Below are 22,624 nucleotides of genomic sequence, written 5' to 3' on the forward strand. Positions count from 1 at the left end.
GTTAGTATAATTTTGTATGTAAGTTTGGAATAGGAATGTAATACATACAGTTGTAATCTATCTAACCTGAGTGAATGTATCCTTGATATTTGCTCCTTAGGTGCTGAAAAATAAAGCTTATTTTAACACAATTTTTGTATACTAGTGAAATAGAGTCTAGTGATAACAAAAGTATACAATAATCTTTGGGTAGTTTCCATTTCTAATGTTTTTTTTTATTTTTAGATATTTACAAAGAGGAGAATAAAATGCCACTTTTTTGACAGTCTCCTAAAATTATGTTCATTGAACATTGAGATTTTGATCTAAAACATTTAATTTTTTATTGTCAGTTGTGGGGCTTGAATTCTGGGCCTGGGCACTGTCCCTGAGCTCTTCAGCTCAAGGCTACCACCCTAGCCTTTGAGCCACAGTGCCATTTCTGTTTTTCTAGAGGTTAATTGGAGATAAGGTTCTTATGAACTTTGGTGCCCAGGCTGGCTTTGAACCACGACCCTCAGATCTCACCTTTCTAGGTATCTAGGATTACAGGTGTGAGCCACTGTGCCTGGCTATACTTAAATATTTCTAATTTGCGTAGTTTTGAATTGTCTAACTCAGAATTATAAGTTAGAGGATAAGATTGAATGGACACTCCAATACTAATGCATGACTGGAATAATTTGCAATGACTGATTTTAGAGTAGCTTTATAAACTAGTTATAATAGTTATAATAATTCCTAGTAAAAAAGAACTTTACCAAGACTTCCTATATGAGTTTCAACAGCTCTGAATGAAAATACTAGTCAACAGTTTAGCAATCAAATGAGCCAGAAAGAAAGCTAACAATGCATAAAATAAATTATTTTACTAACATTGATTACCATGCAATGGCGTGAGATTCCAATACAAAACCATATTCTGTTCTGTTCTGTTCATGTGGTTTTACAGTGTCTTTAAAAACAGCTATCTAACCAATCTGAGGTCTCATTTCCTCATCCATTACAAAAGGTAGTGGTGCTCATTTGGAACTGATATATGTCTTAAATTGCAACAGTGTTTAGTAGTTAATATCTTTGATTAGTAATAGTTATTATTACTACTATAACTATCAGCTCCTTCCAAAACTACATAGAACATAATATGACATTTTGAAACAAATTAGAAAGCTCAAATGAACGAAAATTGCAAGGGGAAAAACTCCATGCAGCATATAATGTATTTTGATCATATTCACCCTCATGTCATCCTCTTGTTTCATCTACTCCCCTCCTCTTTGCTCCTTCCTTTGCAAAAGTCCCTTTGCAAAAGTCCCAGTTTTGCATTCATTTTTTTACATTTTAGGTCTAGATTCCACATAAAAAAGAAAACATGCAATGTTTTGTCTTTCTGAATTTGATTAATTTTGCCTACCATGATCACTACCAGTTCTGTGAATTTACCTTTGCACAATATATCTTTTTCAATTCTTTTACTTTGAACTTATTTATAACTTTGAATCTAAAGCGTGTTTTTCTTACATAACACACATTTGGATGATGTTGTTTATCCAGTTTGGTATCCATTGTCTTTACACTAGACTATTGACTATTGACATTTTATGGGTTTTTATTATTGATACAATTCAGCTTATGTGGCCATCTTATTCTATTTTCCATATGTCTTGTATCTTTTTTGGTTTGTCTATTCTTCTTGTACTGCTATCTTTTGCAATAAGTGAATATAGTCTGATTCTGTCATATTTTATGCTCATTAGTAAAGCTTTTACAGGAGACAGACAGAGTGGACATCATCAAAGTATTTTTGTATGTATATATAGAAATGTTACAATGGACCTCTCATGTTGTGCAGCAGTGCTAATTTGTGCTAATAAAATGTAGGAACGCATTTAACTATGAAAAAACCCTATGAAATCTGCAGATTTTTGGCAATTAACACAAAGTCCTCCTAATATTTCAAAAAATACGTAAAACCAAAAACAAAGTTAATTTAAAAACAGTCAGATAACAAAATCTTTAGAAATTGAGTTGGATTGGAATAGGAAGAGTAAGAGAAGTATTATGAGGACAAATTATGACTTTGCTTTTCATCCTTTTTATTTTGTCTAATGCTGTAGGAACTCTGTGATACTTTTATTTCTAATATGAAACATCACTTTATCAGAAATATTTTCCTCATTTCAAACATATACTATTTTACTGTTCTGTTTCAATGGATTGGAATCTTAACACAGTAATTTTGTAATTTCCACTTTTCAGAGAATAAAATTAAAATTGAGAAAGTTTGAACATATTGCCCAAAGACAATCAGTTGGGTCGGTGTCATGTAGCAACATCTTTCCACTTCTGATTATCACTACTTAATCATGACTTCCAACTCTTGGGAGCAGGCACACGGAAATAAGCAGGTATGTGCTCATCTTAGAGCTCCTCTTGTTGCACTAGAATGATCTCTAGCTTAATCTGATAGAATAGTTGGTTTGACATATTACAGAATCATTCCTTCTGTCAGTTCTGTCCCTGCAGTGTTGTTACTGTTATGAAAGGCTTTCTGTATCAGTGAGGGCCTTTGACTTTCTCTTACATTTGGAGTGGAAGGAAAATGCTTTACTATCCTCCAAGTATCTATCAAGGGCTGTGACTAATAGAGGAGGACTTGATAGCTACTTAATTTCCAACACTTTAACTTGAATCAATGATCTTATCCTTGTACATGACCCCAAAGTCCTGGCAGATGTGCAGTGATTCTGAGGATGGACTTGTTGGATCCCAGTGCCACTTTATTTGTCTAATAGAGTTAGAAAAAGGGAATGACACCATTAGAAAAAGGGAATGACACCATTAGAAAATGGCACCCTGGCACAGATTAATGAACGTTTGAGTGATTTTCCTAAATATGTCTTTATAGGGGAGAAAAGCCTTGGGATATCACAGAGTTGATTTTTTCCCATAAACATCTATTTTTTATAGAAGACATGGGCATTGTTGTACATCATCTTCAATTTGTACAGTGTAGGCTAATTAGCTCATTATCAACTCTTTATGATTCTTTAAAGAACTAGTAAAACATCCACAGAAAATAAAGGAAGTGTCTGAGAGTATAGCCAACCATTCTTGCAGTCATGAAGTTGTAGAATTTTGTTTTTGACAATAAGAATGAAGATAAAAACAGAATATAAAAGTCCAACCAGGAACAAAGCAATTTGTTATACACTAATTAAGTTTAACGCTGAATGCAATATTCACTCATGGTTACTAATTTTCTGAAGCCTCTTAGCTGAAACTAAATCTCTGAGCATCTCCTTCAGCATGTGTATTTCTAGATAAAAGAGAAGTAGGTTGATCTTTAAAGACTTTTTAAGAAAAAATCTTTCTCTAAAAATGGAATTCCTCATTGCCCTTTTTATATGGGTTGAATAAAAATGGCTTTATATTTGAGACACATAGAGTTTCTCTGGTGCAGAATTATCCTGTGACATAAAAGATGAAAGTACTTAATACTTGAAAATAATGAGCAATAACAGATTTTCCTGAGCCAGAATAATGCTTTCATTCTTCTCTGGCCCCACTAATCTAATTATAAGAAAAAACTCAGATCCTAGAAAAAAAATGAAATTCCTCTTCATTGTCCACTTTGAACAGATCAAGAGAGATTCTCAGGTATAGGAGTGATACCATCAAAGGTATTCTGAGTGATTGTATAAAATCATGAAAGGGCTGTCCATTTAATCACCAAAGTAGAAGAACTTGCCCAGGAAATAGAACAACATACTGAAAAGACAGGATTTCAACTCACAGAATAGATTTTAACAATGGACACAGCTACTATACATGGAGAGTTTACTAGGTGATGAAAGTTTTTAGTCATTCTATCATTTAATGATTTCAACAAGTATACTTAATTGATAAAAATGAATGGCAATAGAGAGTTGGTTCATATGTCAAAGTTTATATAGCTGATTTGTTATACAGCAAGATGATTCAAAATTCAGTTCAAGATTCAGTTCAAGATTATTTGCCCCCAATAGCCATGCTTTTTTTCCCCATTATCTCTATAACAACCCAGAGACCTGATAATCTATTTAATACACCTTATACTCAGCTACAGCACTCAAGGTACTTTCACTCACATTTCGAGAGATGAGTAAGAGTAAAACAAAATAAAGCAAACAGAAAGCACTATTCTCATGTTGCATACAAGAGCCCCTGTAAGACTTGAAAATGGCTATCATTTTTCTTGGGCTCAGAGAGATGAACCATAAATGATCTTTGGGCATACAATCCAGAAGGGTGTACCTAGTCCAGTGGATTCCAACACTCAAGATTCCTCCTTTATACCCATTTATCTAACTCCAAAGAAACATAAATGACAAGGCATTTCACTTTTCATAGTTTTATAGCAGAAAATTTTCCCATATATTTTCTATTGTAATTAATAGAAGGGTTACATTATATTCACCAGATAGAGGTGCATTGCTTCACATACATTGATACCCTTTCTCATTTCTCATGTCTTGGTCCCCATTTCCCTCCCATCACACCTGCCCCTCATCTCATTTTCCCCCCTTCCCTATCTGATTTCAAATAACCAAATATACATATATATATATATAATATATCAGATAACAAGGTAAAGTATTGTAACAATATGAGATAACCAAGGACAGCAAAAGAGATGAGAGATAACATAGTACATCAAGGACAACAATCACTCATTATATGGCTTTTGTTTCTATATCCTGGAGGTCATTTCATTTAGTGTCATTCTATATGGCCTTATGTATCTAGATTTTGCTCTATTGTAAATCTCTGCTAGGAGAGCCCAAGGTTTCTACTGATTATGACAAATGAGGGAAATCTTTGAGCCTATGTTCCTTTGAGCCTGGCTTACTTCACTTAATATGCTTTTTTTAACTCTTTGCATTCAGAAAATTTTTATAAGAAACTTTTTCCAACTGATATATTCAGTGTTGCACAAGTGGAACCAATATATTCTTTGAAAGTCTTCCCTTGTTGGACTTCAATCTTTTGTCTTTTTGTTTGGATTCATTACAGAACAAGTCTAAGCTCTGTTGTGTGTGTGTGTGTGTGTGTGTGTGTGTGTGTGTGTGTGTGTGTGTGTGTGTGTGTGTATGCCTGTTGGTACTGGGGCTTGAAATCAGGGCTTTTGCTTAGCTTATTCTGACTTAGATAAGTTAATATAATTATATGTCCTTTTTGAGCTCAGCATAGATGTCATATATACAAGTAAGTTTAGATTCTTTTTTTTTTCTTTTTTTTCCCAGTCCTGGGCTTGGGCTCAGGGCTTGAACACTATACCTGGATTTTCTCAAGGCTAGCACTCTACCACTTGAGCCACAGCACCACTTCTGGCTTTTTGCTACGTATGTGGTACCGAGGAATCGAACCCGGGTCTTCGTGCATGCTAGGCAAGCACTCTACCACTAGGCCAAACTCCCGGCCCCAAGTTTAGATTCTTAATAATGGTTCCATTGAGGTGGTACGAAGCATTCATGAGCTTCTGTGCTAAAAGAATTTTTAACTCTCATCTGGAGCTAGCATTTATAAATTGTTTTATGAAACTTACAGGAAAGTTTGCTCTGAATGTATTCTGAGCTATATGTTTGAGCAGAGATATTGCTCAAAAATTAGTTTTCAACTTGGTCAATCCTAATAACTATCAAGAAATAATTTGCTGTCACTTTACATATTTAAGTATATGGCCTGAAATTCCTACATAAGACTTGTAACAAAATGTATTGGTGATTTGGGGGGGGGGAACACTACTGTATATGCTTCTCCTTTGGTAAAATATAAAAGGTGTTGTCTATAATATTGTGTTTCTATTCCATAGGTGAACATACTTCAAACTGTTATAAGGAAAACATGCATAACTTTAATAAGCTCTCAATATGAGTTGGCATTAGTAAACTATGGTAGAACGTTCAGCATTTAGAATTAACCATTTTCATTAAGTAATTTCACTTACACATTATCATTTTAACTTTCTTCTTAAAATCTATCCCACCTGAGTAGAAAAAGGCAAAAATCATCAGGGGGATAGATAAGAGAAAGATTAATGTGCAAAATAAGCAAGAACTCACATTCACAATATGCTAACTACAGAATATGCTCTAGAGAGAAAAGAGACAAGGGGTGAAAAACTATTCTCAAAAAGCAGTGCGCGGTGGCTCATACCTGTAGTCCCAGCTACTCAGGAGGCTGAGATCTGAGGATCAAGGTTCAAAGCCAGCCTGGGCACTAAAGTCTGTGAGACTCTTTATTTTTATTTATTTATTTATTTTTTGCCAGTCCTGGGCTTAAGCTCAGGGCCTGAGGGCTGTCCTTGGATTTTTCTCAAGGCTAGAACTCTACCACTTGAGCCTCAGCACCACTTCTGGCTTTTTTTTTTCTTCTAAGTATGTGGTACCAAGGAATCGAACCCGGGTCTTCGTGCATGCTAGGCAAGCACTCTATTACTAGGCCAAACTCTCAGCCCATGTGAGACTCTTATCTCCAGTTAACCACTGGAAAATTGGAAGTGAGGCTGAGGCTCAAGGTGTAGGGCAGTTGCCTTGAGCTGAAATTGCTGAGGGACAACGCTCAGCGGCAGAGTCCAAGCCCCATGGCCCACCAAAAAAAAAAGATTATCCTCGTTTAGGGTGGATGAAACTAAATTATTGGAAAAAAATGTTATAATTAAATCCTGTCTTAGAAGAGCTTCCAAATTGTATATAATTCATGGAAAATAGTAAGTGTTTCAAAGTAGTGATAAAAATTTTAAATAACAAAATGATCTCTGATTTGAGTCTTCAAAATGAGTTGTGGATAGTTAAAGATAAGGAAAACATTTTTTCCTACTGATTTGAAAAGAATGGGGACATCTAGAGACTTAGAAATAAGGATTCATTTGATAATTTTAAAAAAAGGAAGAAGGCTTCATCCATAGGCAAAATCTTAAATGTAAATGCTGTAAGATCTGGCCTACGAGTACTGCAAGATGGGAGAAACATATAGATTTGATGTGATGGCATAGGGTGATAGTCTTAAGCTGAAAAGCTCAGGGACAGCTCCTGGGCCTAGAGTTCAAGTCCTACAATCGACAAAAAATTTTAAATTAAAAAAGATAATAATTGATGGGTGACTGGAAGTTAAGAAGTCCTGAGCAGGACTCTGTTGTAATGAAATAGTGTCATGGAAAAGCAAAGCTGTGATTGCACCACATTATAGAACAGAAAGAGAGTACAGTTAAGGCACAGGAACAGAACTCAGAAAGAAGAAGAGCCTAACAGAAGTGTTGAGGGATGTTCTTTTGACTAAGGCCCTCTAGAGCAAATCAAGCAGATACCCTTTGAAAATAATTTTGATTTCTGTTATTGTTGTTAAATGTACAAGTGACTTGTGGCTCCAATTTAGTGCCATTAGTTAATAATTATTTCTTGTTAATTGTATTTTTTTCACTCAGTTGTCTTTTCCCTTCTGGTGCTGTTGAGCCTGTCTTTTCCATGTCTCTAATATTTTTACAAAACATTGACAAGCAGGCAAGCCCCTTTGTCTACTGTGTTCGAGAAAAAGATATTTTTGAAGTGGAAGAGATGAAAATACTTTGTTTTGGTGCTGGCTGCTCGGTTTGAGAGGATAGGAACATATAAATAACACATATTCCCTCCACAAACATCATCCTCAAGATTGTACCTTGGTCACAGAAATGCAATATTCAAAGCAATCAGTTGTTCTGTTCCTAGAACAATACAGTTTTCTGCCTCCACTAATACTTTGATGTTCAAGGAGGAAAAAAAATAACTCTGCCTTAAGCAACTTCACACAAGTTTGAGGATCTTTGAAAAGTATATTAAAAACAGCACATTAGTTTTTTTCCCCCTGTGGTTTGAGTTTGCCACTGCTTTACAACTAGAAGTAAAATGGGTAGCAATTCTCAACTCCAATTCACTCACTGAAGTTTTCTCATTGGTTGGCTCAATCCCTAGAGCTATATGTGTCTCTTTATTTTAAAAAGAAGAAGATGTGGGAAAGATAAACCCAATGTTTTCCTAGGAGATACAGAGAAGCAGATACTGATTCATGAGGTACAGAGCTGTTTCTTAACATAATGCCCTTTGTGTTGAAATAATACTATTCTCTTGGGCTAAACAACATTCATTGTTTCTAGGCAGAGGAAGAAAATACGAGACTCATTTAAGGTAATAAGGTTTTTTTTTTCTTTTCAAAAGTGTGTTTTACAAGTTAAAATGTCAGGAGGCACTTTTACATGAACAAAACAACACAGGGTTTATTGTAATGACATCAATCCCAATCCAATTACTCAGATTGACAAACAAAAAGAAGTCAATACTTTCCTGAAACTCTAGCTTTAAAGAATGTGTTCAAATGTATTTCCATGGCACATGTGCTTCTCCAGAGCTTTCGTGCCTTTTCTGTTTGAGTCTGAAGTGAATGACCATTTTCCACCATGATGATGGGATGTTTCAAAATGCTGCTCCAAGCTTTTGTGTCTGGCTGTTATACACTGTCCTAGACTTAACAGTGTTATAGGACATTCCAGGCTTAGTGATATATGTAAGGAACAGTATTTTTAGGTACATGCCACCATACCTGGCTGATATTTAGTTCTTTTAAAAATATGTTTGGTCACTGGTGTTGTTTATTCTTCAACTTTAATTTTATTAAGGACAATTAATCATTATGATTAATTCTACAAATTACATGGTTACAAGATAGCCTAATAACTGTATAATTATTTCAGTTGTACATTAAGTATGTGACATCACCATAATGCCATATTGGTAAAAATATAAGATGCTTGAAGTGGTGATGTGACTCAAAGGGTAGGGTGGTAGCCTTGAGCTGACCATGGTCAGTGTCCAGGCCCAGAGTTCAAGCCCCATGACCCACAAGAAGAAAGAAAGAAGAAAGCAAGAAAGCAAGAAAGCAAGCAAGCAAGAAAGAAAGAAAGAACAAAAGACAGACAGATAAGAAACCTCTTGTTAACTCATATTGTTACAATATTTCACCTTGTTATCCGATATATTTTATATATGTTTAATTGGATATTTAAAATAGAATAGGAAGGGGGGGACATCAAGATGAGCGGGGGAAGGGGGGGAACTGGGAACCAAAACAGGAGAAAGGGTATCAATATTTGTGAAGTAATGTACCTTCTATCTGGTGAATATAATGTAACCCTTCTATTAATTATAATAAAAATATATGAAGAAAAAAATAAGGTGCTAGGAGGCAAGATTCAGTCATATATTTTCTCCATATGCATAGAAGAATAAAGAACATTCAAAAGAAACCTTAAGCAAAAACAGCAAGGCTTTCACCAGAGAAACTTTTAAATAGCTGTCTCTACTTGACTGATGAAACTCTAAAATACAAGTAGCCTAAACCGTGAGATGAATAGCAAGAAAGGCCTTTAGTGAAACTGTGAAGAGAGACTTCAGGCATTTTCCTAATACAGCAAGTTCCCTATTCTTTATGCATGGTCTGCTCTTGTTCCTTTTCACTTGAAATAACAAATTTCTTTCTTTTACACGGAGCATTTGTCAATACCAGCCAGTACTCTGCAAACACTGTATCAGCCCACAAATTCATTCTCTGCAATCAACTCCCCAATATATCCTTTCCAGCATGTTTCACAGTGAGCTGCGTGTAAGCCACAGTGGACTTCTGGGTGTAATTGTAACTGCTCTATGTAGGCTGAGTCTGTAGGAGAGAGAAACTTTGCCCCCCCCCCCCAGGGTGTTCAATCAATACAGACAGAGAATATGAAATATTTAGGACCACAAAACTGCTTTAAAATCAATACTGGTGTGTGTTTTTAAAAAATAGTTTTTGGATCTATATTATGAAGATAATTGCCTCAGCCTTTTACTTGATCATGAAGACCAAGACAAGACAAGTGGATCCTCCAAGGTGGTGTGGGAAACGGTTTTTCTTTTACATTCGATGAGTATAGCCATTGATTTTACTCTCACACATAACCCATAGTCAGGCACTGTCAAAAATATCAAGAAAATCAATTCAGAATAGAGCCAAGCAAAACAAATCCAGCAGGGGAGTGGTTCAGATGCACTTCAGGCCACAGTTTTCTAATGAATATTAGACTCATGGCTGAAACTTGAAGCTCAAAAGTTTCTCACTGGAATTTGTACTGATTAAGGTAAGCAATAGACCCCCACAAAGTTGTGGGTGTTTTAGAAGGCTTTCACTTTTTTAAAAAAATTGCATTTTATTTTCAGGATAATGTATAAAGGGGTTACAGTTACATTTGTCAGATAGTGGGCATATTATTTCTTGAACCTTGATACCTCGTCTCATGTTTTTATCCCTCTCTCCTTCTTCCCAACCCCTTCCTGTTATCTTGTTTTCCCCCTTCCCATCTTTATTTCAAATAAACAAGTAAGTATATATACAAATTCAGATACAGTAACCTCATGAGATTACCCATAAGTGGGAAAAAAAGAGAAAAGACATAACTTTACATAGTACATTAAGAACAACAATCACAAAGATAAACCTTTTGTTTTATTAACCTGGAGTTCATTTCGTTTAGTCTCATCTTGCATGACCATTTGTACATAGGTTTTGAGCTATTGTGATCCCCTGCCAGGAGAATCCTAGATGGGTACTAATTAATACAAATGAGGGATGCCATGGAACCTATCCTCCTTTGGGTCTGGCTTACTTTACTTAATATGGTTTTTTCCTAATCTTTACATTTCCTTATGAATGGGGTGATGTCATTCTTTCTGATGGCAGTGTAGAATTCCATTGTGTATTAGTAAAGGCTTTCACTCTTTGAAGAGCTATTGCCAATTATGCTATATGTCTTCGGTATTGTTTCTATTTCTGTGATAGGGAGCAATAAAGTCATCATGCACAACTTTCTTCCTGCAAATGAGCATCAGAGAAAACGATAACTAGGACATTAAGGGATCTTATGTAAAAGCTAAGAGTAGAGATTTACAGTGGTAGATGTGGGTTAAATCTTGCTCTCAGCACTTAGGGAGATTTTGCCAAATCTCTTTACAAAGTGCAAATCAGATGGTAAACTGATACCTTCTACACAAAAGCATGTTCTCTTTTGTTGTCTCTTGGTTATCTCATATTGTTATACTATCTTGCCTTGTAATCTAATGTATTTTATATATATTTATTTGTTTATTTGAAATAGGAAAGAAAAGGGAGAAAACAAGATGAGGGGAAGGTGTGGGGAGAGGGAAATGGGGACAAAACATGAGAAGGTGTATCAATGTGTGTGAAATAATTCTCTTTCTATCTGGCGAATATAACTGTAACCCCTCTATTAATTACAATAAGAAAAGAGGAAAAAAGAATTGTAGCTTGTTAATGTAAATCATGGATTTTGCTCATGGTTTTGTAGTACAGAATAAATATGACACTGTACGTAGAACATTGAGCATGGTCCAAGAAGAAAGTTTAGTTTCAAACTGTGATCAATAATATTGGATGAATATTAATGAATATATAACCAATATCAATCAAAAGGACATGGTATATACATTGTAGTTTTGCTATATTCACAATGTATGTATAATAGTCCAAATACCCATTCTAAGCCATTTATTCTGAGCCATAATGAGAGCTAGGATCAGGCTAACTATTCCACTATCCAAGCAATATAGTCCCTACAATCTGCATAGCCCTCATTTCACTTCTTGGGAAGAGATGATTAAAAGGAACATTGTAGAACACAAAGTACTGTAAGGGCAAAAAGGGAAGACAAAAGGAAGGGTAATGGTGACACTGTGTCTCAAGTGGTAGAGCGCTACCATGGAGCTGAAGAGCTCAGGGATAGTGCCAATGCCCAGAGCTCAAGCCCCAAGATGGACAAAAAAGAAAAAGGGGAAAAAAAGGAAGGGTAACTCTTGGTAGATTAAATACTCCACTAGATATCTTCGCAGAATTAAAATATCCCAGACCTGCCATTTTTTTAGAGAAAAAGATAAGCACAGTCTTTAAGCCAACACATGACCAGGCTTTGGAGACAATTACTATGAGCAATTAGCTCGACTGTGTTTGCATAAGAGAGAATAAACCTGTTCATTTGGAGGAATAATTGCTCTTTCGTTAAGAGCCATCATTTAGATATAGGATATGTTGTAACTAATTGTCAATGACTGTGGGTCAGGTGACTGTACCTTGAACTTATTAATTTAATTATAAATATGCATTGTTTACTATTGGATTAGAGAAAGGGAATATAATTCAAACTTTCATTAAGTATGAAATCTCATTTGCATAACAAGAAAATAATCCTAATACACAGAAGGATAAATGAGTGGTGTATTCTTGGAATGCACATGAAATTTAATATAGTAGGGTATGGGAATAGAACTTTCATATGGTTAAGAATACTGAAAATCTTTACAAGGTGAAGTTTGAGAGCGGTTTTAAGAAAAAGAAATTAGTGGACCATAGAGTACTTCTGTGTTCAGTGTTTTTGAGGAAACTCCATATTGCTTTTCAGACTGATTGAACAAGTTTATATTTCCACCTACAGTGATGGCCATTCTAACTGGAGTAAGATGGAATTTCAACATTATTTTAATTTTCATTTCCTTTATGGTCAGAAGTGTTGAGCATTCCTTCATGTGTCTACTGGTCATTTTTTCTTCTTCTTATGTGTTTACTCTCTTTAATTTCTTAATACATTTATTAGTTGGGTTACTGGGTTTTTGAGGGCTTAAAATTTTGTTTTTTTTAATATCCCCACAATTCTACTCCTGAGCATTTATCCAACAGACTACAAACCAGGATTTGGTAAAGCCACCAGCACGACCATGCTCAGTGCAGACACTATTCACCATATCCAAGGTATATAATCAAACTGGATGCCCCTCAATGGATGAATGGATCAAGAGAACACATATGTATATGTATATATAATAGATTATTCTATATATACAATAGAATATGTAATAGAATTTTACTCATGCATTAGAAAGAATATTGTTCCATTTGTAAAGAACCCTGGAAAGACATGGGAAAAATTATGCCAAGAGAAGTAAATCAGCCCCAGAAAGACAAAGAATCCATGTTTTCCCTTATCTGTGGAAGCTCAATTTAGCTTTTAAACTTGTAAGTAAACTCACTGGGTGATATGCGAATATATAAAAATGTATTGCCAAGCTGTGGCTCATGCCTGTAATGCTAGCTACTCAGGAGTCTGAGATCTGAGGATCAAGGTTCAAAGTCAGCCTGCGCACAATAGGACCTGAGACTCTTATTTTCAGTTAACCTCTAGAAAATGGGAAGTGGGGCCTGGCTCAAGAGTAGTGTGGTAGCTTTGAGCTGAAGAGCTTGGTGACAGAGCCCAGGCTGAGTTCAAGCCCCATGAACCACAAAAAATGTATTAACTGAAATATGGTAGACTCAAGGGAGAACTGAAATAGTGTAATTCCTTAGAAAGGCAAAGTAAGGGTTCAATAAAATAAGTACCACATAATGGGGAGGTTAAGGGGAAAGGGTGCACAAATGAAGAGGAGAAGAGGGGTAAAATGAAGACAAGAATCCAATGTATGTCCTACAAAATTAAGAAAAGTAAGGAAAGCAGTAAATAGAGGAAGGATGGGTGGGAATCTCAAAAGAGGTGATATTGACCAAGATATAGTTTGTTCATAAACTGCTTTAAGTGACAACTCCTTGGTACAACTACTTAAAGATAATAATAAAATAGTTCACAAATGAGAAAGAAGTAGGTTGGGATAAAGTGTTAAGAGTAAAAAAAAGAATGCTTGGGGGCAGATAGACAATATGGCTGTAGGGTTGCAGAGAAAATATAGGTGGTCTCAATCAATGTGAAACAATAATTTATAGGATGTCTGGTTTAATTTGAATTTCAGGGAAGCTATATATTTAGGACACATGGGGGCTGAAATTCTTTTGCCATGTTGCCATATTTTGAGAAATAAGTAAAGGGTCTTAGATTCCAGACAGAGGATGGAATTCAATTTGATGGGGGCTTTGGAGATATTTATTTGTGTGTGTGGAGGGGGATAATGATATGATCTGGCAAACTATAGGGAAAACAGATGGCAGTGATAAGAAAGGGGAAAATTGAAGAAGGAAAACTGTCCAAGAAGTGACAGATATTGACGATGTTAACTTAATGACAGACATGGTCTAGAAGTAGTGAAAACAGATGAGACAGAGCAAACTGTAGTCAGATAGTCAATCTCAGACACAAAAGAGATGGAGAGTCAAGATGGAGAGTCATAGCTTGTCCCTGCTGATGAGGATCGAGATGCTTTGAAGGAAGATCTGCTTTGGGAGAAAATAAATTATATGAAGTAAGTGTCACGGTAGGAGAAACTTCAAGGTACCCAGATTGCAATGCCTAGTAAACAATTACAAATCTCTTTTTTTCCCCTGACACTCAGTGGTTTGATTTTTTTAATTTGTTAAGGCTGTTAAAATGGTTTAGTGTGCCATAACTGCTATCCTTGTACAAATTAGAGATAAAAGTCAGCAATGAAACAGCTAAGAGAGAACAAAAGCAATACAAAAATTGTACTTGGTCCTACCCTGAAATCAAGGTCAATTATCATGCTGAAGTTAATTAGAGAAGACAAGAGGATCAGTTGAGAGACAGTGAGGTAATTTTGGACAGAGGCATTTTAAGAAAATAGTATAATGAGTTGGGTGCCATAGGCTCATTCCTGCAATCCTAGCTACATAGGAGGTGCTATTTAGAGGAATGAGGTTGAAAGCCAGTTCAGGAAGAAACATTCACAAGACTCTGTCTCCAATCATAACCCAAAATACAGTGCTGGAGGTGTGGTTCAACTGGCAGAGGGCTAGCTGAGAAAGTAAGTCCAGTATACATAAGGCCCTGAGTTCAGTGTTCAGTACCACCTAAAAAGTGGGAAAAATAAGGAAAAGAAAGCAGCATAATATGCGGGGCCTCACTGATGGGAATGGGGAAAAGAGACAGACGGAGGGAGGCATGACAAAGTCGAGAGAACCAAAGCTTCCATGAAACTTCAGTGTTAAGAAACACTAAGATGGAGGGTCACTAGATAGCTAGGATTGAAGACTGAAGTATAGGAGAACTAACTAAAGGCAGACGCAACAAGAGAAAATAAACACAGGAAGAGATTAGCATTAGAACAGAACATGTCTCCTTTCCAATGAAAGGAAAGGAAGCAGGGAAGACCAGGGGATATTTTATGGATTTTTGATATGTGACATTGAGTCCCCACTTCCGATTGAGAAATGGAGCCCGAGTAGGAATAGCAGGATAGAGAGCTCTTAGAAGGAAAGCCTTGCTTGCCTCATAGTTTACAGCAAAGTAATAATGTCCTTTAGTTAGAGCCCTGCATACGTAAAGGAGACAACTCCAGAGGTTTCAGGGTTTCTCATGGACAAGTGCATTTTGCCATGGTAGATGTACCTACGTAAATAGGAAAGGGCACAAGGAATGACCTTTTTCCCTTGTTGCACACGCATGTGGTTTCCCAGAAGTTCCAGTCTCCAGTTGACACCATTCTGCTGTTTGAGAGTTCCTGCAGGCCAGTGTACCAACATCACTCGACTGTAAAAATCTGATAGTTCTGGGCCTGGAGTTTGGCCTAGTGGTAGAGTGCTTACCTAGCATGCAAGAAGACTGGTGTTCAATTCTTCCTTACCACATACATAGAAAAAAGCCGGAGGTGGTGCTGAGGCTCAAGTGGTAGAGCTCTAGCCATGAGAAAGTCCAAGGACAGTGCTCAGGCCCTAAGCTCAATCAAGCCCAGGACTGGCAAAAAAAATCTGATAGTTCCCTGGGATACTATACAGTCTGCTCTATACTTATGATTTTCTATGAATTAACTTGTAGCCCCTCAGAATGAACTTGGATGTAGGAAATATTTGACTTTGTTTTATGTGTTCATACCATGTCAAAGGGAATTGGTGGGGAGCGGGGGATTTGGAAAATCTTATGGATCTTGTAAGTATTTAACAGTCCTCAGTAATGGGTGACTCATTCACAATGATCATTAGCTGGACTTCTGGAAAGGAAGATGGCTATCAATTTGATTTTCCTGATTACTCCTGTCTAAAATAGGGACTGTACAAACCATAAAGATGTCAAATCACGTGCTATAGAATGAGGATTTCTCTACTCTGTATACTTAGGAATGATAAATGATAGCTAATCTTTAAAAGGCTCTTACCAGAAGAAGTTATAGATTTTAATTTCTACAACTAGGAAATGTTATATTGGGGGCATTTAGATGAGTATGCTTTGAAGGCATAGGAAGACAGAAACAATTGAATTTAGGCTCAGATCAGAGTTAATCTAGTCCATTCTTTTCCCTTTAGAGTCAGAAAAAGATGGCTAAGTGATGCAAACTGGTAAGGTCACTGATTTCCAGTTTCGATTGCTTTCCACTCTTCTACACGACAAATGGCACAGGTTCCTGGAATTATTACCAGGACCAACATAGTAAATGGCTAGAGATTTTAGGTCCTCAATGAGCATCTCCTTAATTGATCCAATGTATCTATGTTCTAATCATAAGTATCCCCTGCGAGTTAAAGAACCACCCTCAGAATGCAGTTTTCTTTTTCAGTATATAATAATAGGGCTATAAAAGTTACAATGAGAAAATTCAGAAAAATATAATTTAGAGCTTGTAATATATTCTCTCATTTATTATTTTAAAGATCCTAATAATGAGTTTGGGTTGGGAATTGGGGTATTCTAGATAAACAAGAAATCTCAGCCAAATTCTTTATTTTTTTCCAGACCAAGCAGTCAAGCCCAACCTCATACCTCTGACTGCAGACACTATGCATTCTCTGTTCTATTTTATGCTCTCTCCAAGACAGCATAGTTTCTAGGGAAAAGCAAACCAAAGTTTGTAAGGGAAGACATTACGACAAAGACAGCAAGGAAGAAGGGGATGTATCCGAGCTGATATAAGGCTCTTATGGAAGAAGTGCCATTTAAAAAAGAAGAAGAAAACAGGGTCCACATGCCAGAAAATGGTTTCTGTGTCTGTTTGGATGGCTCTGCTAGGTCCACAGACTAAGCTTACATAGACCTAGTCTGGCTTCCAAGAGGACCAAGCAGTCTTGTACAAATTAGGAGTTGTTGAAAGACAGCAGAAGGAAAAAATGCACCTATTCCAGTCAGGATAGTTAAATTTATTTCCAGTTTTTTTCATTATGTCATTCTGATCTAATATAAAGTCTTATGCCCTTTGTGTCTCAGTTTTCCAGTTGCAAAATGGGTTCCATCTTAATGATTCTCTAATATGTCCTTTTGTTATCTGATTTGATTTGCATTGATAAAAGCTGCCAATTTTGGAAAATTCTTGTAGTAAAATCTTGAAAATGAACAATTTGATCTTTATTCTTCCAAAAAATATAATTTTCTTTTTTCAAGCTTTAAAAAATAATTTGTATGAAGCCATATAATGAGTGATTGTTGTCCTCAATGTACTATGTTATCTCGCATCTCTTTTGCTGTCCCTTGGCTATCTCATATTGTTACAGTATTTCACCTTGTTATCTGATATATTGTATATATGCATATTTGGTTACTTGAAATTGGATAGGGAAGGGGGGGAAACAAGATGAGAGATGGGAATGGGGAGAGGAAAATGGGGACCAAGACATGAGAAAGGGTATCAATGTATGTGAAGTAATGCACCCTCTATCTGGTAAATATAATGTAACCCTTCTATTAATTACAATTAAAATATACGGGAAAAATAATTTGTATGGCTTCTTTAAAAATTTTTTGCCAGTCCTGGAGCTTGAACTCAGGACCCAGGCATTGTTTTTGGATCCTTTTTCGCACAAGGCTAGTGCTCTGCAACCTGAGCCACAGAGCCACTCCTGGCTTTTTCTATGTATGTGGTACCGAGGAATCTAAGTCAGGGCTTACTGCATGCTAGGCGAGCATTCTACCACTAGCAATCCTCCTGGCCCCTTGTATAGCTTCTTGACTAATCAATTGACTTGCAAATATAATTGTTGATTAGGCTACCAAGCTTGAGTGTGGAGTTACTTTTGTAGGCTACTACTTGACAGAAGTTGGATAGACAGCAAAAAGTACAATTCATTCCAGTACATGAACCATCACTATGAATCAACCACCAATCTACTCTTAGTACAGTTTTGTTGTAATCGTTATCAGTCAAAAGAACTGTTGCTTTAGTTCATGATTTTTCCAAGACATTTTTATATCAGATTTTAGCTAGGGTGGGGGTACTGAACCAGTGAAAAATTTTCAAAGATCATTTTTCCAAGAAAGATGATGCCATTTTATTGTGTAAATGAAGACCAAAGCTATCAATCAAATGACCAACCATCAAGCAAAAATTATAAATTTTATCTCTGATATAGTTCTTGTTTCCATGTTACTTAGGGATTTTGTTGAGCTTATAGATATTAATTGTAGAATTTTGTACTTAGGCAGAGTTTTAGCTGAGTGTTCATAGTAACATAAAATGATTTTAGGGAACAAATAAAATTACCCCAATAAGAAAACTGAGTGCATTTACCATAGCAAAGATATGGAACCAACCTAGATGCCCCTCAGTTGATGAGTGGATCAACAAGATGTGGTATTTGTACACAATGGAATTTCTATGCTGCTGTCAGGAAGAATGATATCACCCCATTTGTTAGGAAATGGAAAGACTTAGAAAAAATCATATTAAGTGAAGTAAGCCAGACTCAAAGGAACTTAGGCTCAATGGTTTCCCTCATTTGTCATAATCAGTAGAAACCTTGGGCTCTCCTAGCAGAGATTTGCAATAGAGCAAAACCTTGATACAAAAGGCCATATAGTAGGATGCTAAATGAAAATATCTCTAGGATATAGAAACATAAGCCATATAATGAATAATTATTGTTCTTAAGGTACTATGTTATCTCTCATCTCTTTTGCTGTCCCTTGGTTATCTCATATTGTTAAGTATCTCACTTCATTACCTGATATATTGGATATATTTGTATTTGGTTATTTGAAATTGGATAGGGAAGGGGGAAAACAAGATGAGGGGTGGGGGTGGGGGGGGAGGAAATGGGGACCAAAGACATGTGAAAGGGTATGAATGTATGGGAATTAATGCACCATCTATCTGGCAAATATCATGTAACCCTTCTATTAATTACAATAAAAATATATGAAAAAAAGAAAACTGAGTGCATTTATTGTGGATATGCTGCATACCTATCATCTGCTTTTCAAAGGGAACCACAAAGGTAATACAAGTTTAAAGACTTCTATGCATCCTATAATAAGTTATAGCTTAGATATATTTGGTAAAATTGAAAACTCATTTTTAGACATAGAAAATATTTTTACTAAATGAGACCAGAAAAACTGGGTAGCCATTTGGGAAAATATAGAACCTATACTCATACTTCATAAAAATGCAAACTTAATGTAATATGAATCATTAACCTAAATTTGAAAAACGTAGAATAAAATAGTTTAAAAATTAAAACATGGATTTTTCTCAAACTTGCCACAACAATGTTTTCCTATTTATTCAAAGCACTGTTTTCTACTTTTCATAATTCAGTAGGTATCCCAGAAACTTAGAACACATTTTCGGTTCCGTCTTGGTGACCCAGAGAAAATCATGCAATTGAATATAAGTATATCCAGTTATATGTATATATGTTCAATTATACATATGATCACTTATATATATATAACTAGAATAAGCTAATATTTGGAAATCAAGAGCAAAATATTCTTGTCCATTCTTGTCCATGCTGAGTTCAAATAATACTAGAGATAGTCTCACCTTTAATAGATGTTTATGATGTATACAAAACATCTACCTGCTTCTCTCTCCCCCCACACCCCTCACAATAGAGCTAGAACAGCAGCAACATGCACTGGGTCTTACCGGAGTCCATAGAGAACTGTTCCGTCAGGATGCAGTCGGATCATGCGGTTTTTCACTGTCACTCCGTGCACAAACGACTTCTTGTCATTCAGAAAGTAGGTATCAGGGACCCATAGTTGGTCAGCTACCCTGTTGTCCAGGGTGAGGTTTAATGGGATTCCAGAATAAGAAAGCCTTTTGTCTTTCCAAGACTGCTGGAAATACATGGTGAGTGTATAATCCTGTGAAATAAAGGAAGACAAAAAGGAATTTTACTGTCATAATAATTATCTAAGGTCTTTACTTAAGAATCTGATAGCATGTAGTCCTGTAGATGTCAGAAAACTCACCCTCTCATCCTTCCTGGTGGATACTTTAGAGGAGGTTGAATTTTATGCCTCCAAGTATAAGCAAATGGTAGAATGAAGTACTAGAACAATGCACAAACATGTATGTACAAGCAATATAGCCCGAATGCATATGACTGAATCTTTCTGTGGTGGTAACTGAGTTTTGAACTCAAGATGTTCTTGTGCTTGCCAGGCAAGTACTTTTCTACCTGATCCCCAACCCCTGGTTTTCTCCCTTTTTCCATATGTACAAGTAAAATCTTTAATTTTTTAATTTCTTTTTTATCCCATTTATTAATTAGCATCAATTAGTTATACAAAGAGGTCTATTTTGACATGTCCATATAACATACATAACTTGACTCACCCTTGTCATTCTTTCATCTTTCTCTTTCCCAATCAATCTCGATAAGCATCATTGTTCCATGATCACTTATGTACATAATGTATTTTGACTATATTTCACCTTCCTTTGCCTTCTCTGCTTATCCTTTTGCCTCTTACTGATACTCTCAGCCAGACAAAGCCCATTTTAGCTTCCTGTCGTTTCTGTCATATTTTGTCCTTTGGTGTATACATGCTACTTCATATGGGTACACATGCATATGCAGTTCCTTGATCTCATCGAGCCTGTCATCCCTTCTCACTTTCTACCTTATTCAACAGCTCTCAGTGAATTTAGTTTTGTTCTACATCCACAGATTCAAGGCACTTTTTTCATATTTTTTATTGTAATTAATAGAAGGGTTACATGGTATTTGTCAAGGCACTTTTTTACTCGAGCCATGTCCCTTTTTCCTTTCATTGTGTTTTTTTCTTCTTCTTTTTTAAATTGGCTTTCCTGTTTTTGCCCAAGTTGGCTTGGATTCCAGCTCCCCTATTTTACACTCAGAGCTGGGCTGACAGGCACCTGCCACCATGCCCAGCTCGTTAGTTGAGATGGTCTAACACTGGTTTTGCGCCCTGCTGGCCATCAATCATAGTCCAGGAGTGGGTGTGAGCCACTGTTCTTGGCCTATAATTGAACTTGAAGACATGAAGGTAATAATATGGAGGGAGAAATCATAAAATCATAAACTGAAATAACCAGTGTACAAAAAGTAATCACTCCTGGACTGTATGCTTACAGTTTCATTTTATTTATTGAATTGTTTATTTTTGCCAGTGCTTGGACTTGAACTCAGGCCCTGGGCACTGTCCTTGGGTTTTCATCAAGGCTAGCTCTCTATCACTTGAGTCATAGCACAACTTCCAGTTTTTTCTGTGGATGTGGTATAGAAGAATTGAACGAAGGGCTTTGTTCATACTTGGTAAGCACCCTACCATTAGGCCATGCTCTTGGCTCCTACACTTTCATGTTACACAGAACATTTTATTAAAAAAAGAAAAACAACTAAAAACAGAGTCACTTCAGGGAGAGGACAGCGTTTTTTTCAAGCAGCAAAGGCACTTAAAATTAACACATCTCTCTTTGATTCATTAATGTTACCAATTTTCATTACTTGCATCTTCAAGTGAACTGTGTTTCTGACCCATTGCTTATGAGTCATTGGAGGCAGCTGCAAAGCACATGTAGATGGAGATGTTTACTTTGGCCTGAAGATTAACATCAGTGGTATAAGTGATCAACAGTTTCTTTTCTCTACCGCTCCTGCTGTGTATAAGGAGTTGGTTGAATTCAGTGTCGGATTTGTACTTGAGAGTGTGTTTCCTCACCTTCTGCAAAAGGTTAAAACAAGAACATTTTGTGATTTTCTTTCTAACCAGGTTTTCCCTGGCAGCAAGAGACAGGCAGATTTGGGCTCGATAAATAGATCAAGCTACAGGGGAGGGATGATGGTGATTATCTAGTGCTTTTGTTATTGTCTGTTTTTAAAGAACTCTATTAATACAAAGTCCAATTGCCCATTAAGAGAAAATAAATGAGCTACAGTATAATCATAAAGTCTTTACGATATGGATCCCTACATAATGAAAACAGGAGGCGCCATTTTTCTTTCAGAGGACACTTATGTGTCAATAGTGACTTTGTGAGTGGCTTAGCAACTAGAAGGAAAATACTAATAAGTTTGGCACATCTGTACAGGAGTGGCATATGAATCACCCAGAATCCCTGACTCAAATCATGAGTCTTACATCTGTGCAAGCTGTATCCCCGATAGATATTCCTCTATTGGTATATATGTATTTTTGAAAAATCTTCTGGAGGATAAATTCGGTCTCTTAAGCAATATATACAGCCACATTTCCACTATTTACTCAGAAGCTATCTTATAAGACACTGTTATTCAGTCATAAGAAGTTTTGTTCTGTACAATTAATCCTGACTACTTCATTTAAAAACCTGAAACCTAGTGGTAGAGGGCTAGCCTAGCATGTGCACAGCCCTGGGTTTGATCCTCAGACTACATA

The 22,624-nt window shown here is 36.3% G+C and overlaps 1 protein-coding gene across 2 annotated transcripts in view; it reads right to left on the reverse strand.

The window, feature by feature from the left end:
* Positions 1 to 22,624, reverse strand: part of Gabrb1 (gamma-aminobutyric acid type A receptor subunit beta1) — a 309,971-nt gene that overhangs the window by 169,716 nt on the left and 117,631 nt on the right. For both annotated transcript variants that reach the window (XM_090343638.1, XM_090343637.1), the window contains one exon: positions 19,884 to 20,104. In XM_090343638.1, coding sequence (XP_090199764.1) covers positions 19,884 to 20,104 — 221 coding nt within the window. The remainder of the gene's footprint in view (positions 1 to 19,883; positions 20,105 to 22,624) is intronic.

This window comes from Megascapheus bottae, chromosome 13, assembly GCF_031878675.1.
Source record: "Megascapheus bottae isolate mThoBot1 chromosome 13, mThoBot2.hap1, whole genome shotgun sequence".
NCBI lineage: Eukaryota > Metazoa > Chordata > Mammalia > Rodentia > Geomyidae > Megascapheus > Megascapheus bottae.